We start from the raw sequence: 1,080 nt of genomic DNA on the forward strand, positions 1-1,080 counted from the left end.
GTGTGTGTGTGTGTGTGTGTGTGTGTGTGTGTGTGTGTGTGTGTGTGTGTGTGTGTGTGTGTGTGTGTGTAGGATCTAGTCCAAGGTGACTCCATCAGCGACAAACAGACAGCCTTCATTTGTAAAGATGAACAAAATAAAGAAGCAAATTACAAAAAAAGTGTAACATTTTATAAGAAAATCTGCAGGTTTATCAAAAATTATGAAGCAAAAACACAAAATGATGTCACCTAAAATCAATATTATCATTAAAAATCACAATTATGTCATTATAGTGAAACAACTAACATCCCCAGGTTCTAAACAAAGATCTCACATTTGTTCTTAGCTCAGGGTAAATGTTGGCGATGACTTTCGGCTGCTAACGCACTACATTTTAGCTCAGTATCTGCAACATTAGCTGACTGGCAGCCATTTTTGTTTGCTGAAGTGGATTAGCTGTGGCGGCCATCTTGGATCAGACACCGAAAGTTAATCARGTGTACAGTAAACAACGTCAAATGATTATTTTCTGAGAACAGAAGCAGAATTACATGATCRCCCGCCCGTCACGGCCGCTGACGTTAAATCAATCGTTGGTTTAATCTTCAGATGAAAGATGATTTTTCCGGGTTTGTGTTGCAGATGTGCGGACCCAGTTGGTGGAGCAGCAGCGCTGTCTGGAGCAGCAGACGGAGATGCGGGTCCAGCTGCTCCAGGACCTGCAGGACTTCTTCAGGAAGAAGTCCGAGATCGAGACGGAATACTCCAGRAACCTGGAGAAGCTGGCGGAGCGGTTCATGGCCAAAACACGCAGCACAAAGGATCATCAGCAATACAAGTATGTTTGTGTTTGTTGTCCTGCAGCTGCGAGTCCGTTATTCAGATAACTTTGGGTGGTTTGGATCTGCTGTCAAACTCTGCACAAAAAAGGCATGGGACAACAAAAATCTAGCCTGGTTTAAACCAGACCCTGTCCTTCACTTTGCTTCTACGAGGGTCTGGACTTGATGCATAAAGAATCAATTTCTTGCAGGAGGCGTGGCCTCTGCTGAAGTTTAAAATGATTGGATCAGTTGGCTGCGACGTATGTCGCTGTGA

General features: G+C 43.7%; 1 protein-coding gene across 4 annotated transcripts in view; it reads left to right on the top strand.

Annotated features, from left to right (window-relative positions):
* LOC106532743 (SLIT-ROBO Rho GTPase-activating protein 1) overlaps nucleotides 1–1,080 on the top strand; it is a 30,074-nt gene that overhangs the window by 7,593 nt on the left and 21,401 nt on the right. For all 4 annotated transcript variants that reach the window (XM_014028863.1, XM_014028862.1, XM_014028865.1 and 1 more), the window contains one exon: nucleotides 625–820. In XM_014028863.1, the coding sequence (XP_013884317.1) occupies nucleotides 625–820 (196 nt within the window). The remainder of the gene's footprint in view (nucleotides 1–624; nucleotides 821–1,080) is intronic.

This window comes from Austrofundulus limnaeus, unplaced genomic scaffold (assembly GCF_001266775.1).
Source record: "Austrofundulus limnaeus strain Quisiro unplaced genomic scaffold, Austrofundulus_limnaeus-1.0 Scaffold825, whole genome shotgun sequence".
Lineage (NCBI taxonomy): Eukaryota > Metazoa > Chordata > Actinopteri > Cyprinodontiformes > Rivulidae > Austrofundulus > Austrofundulus limnaeus.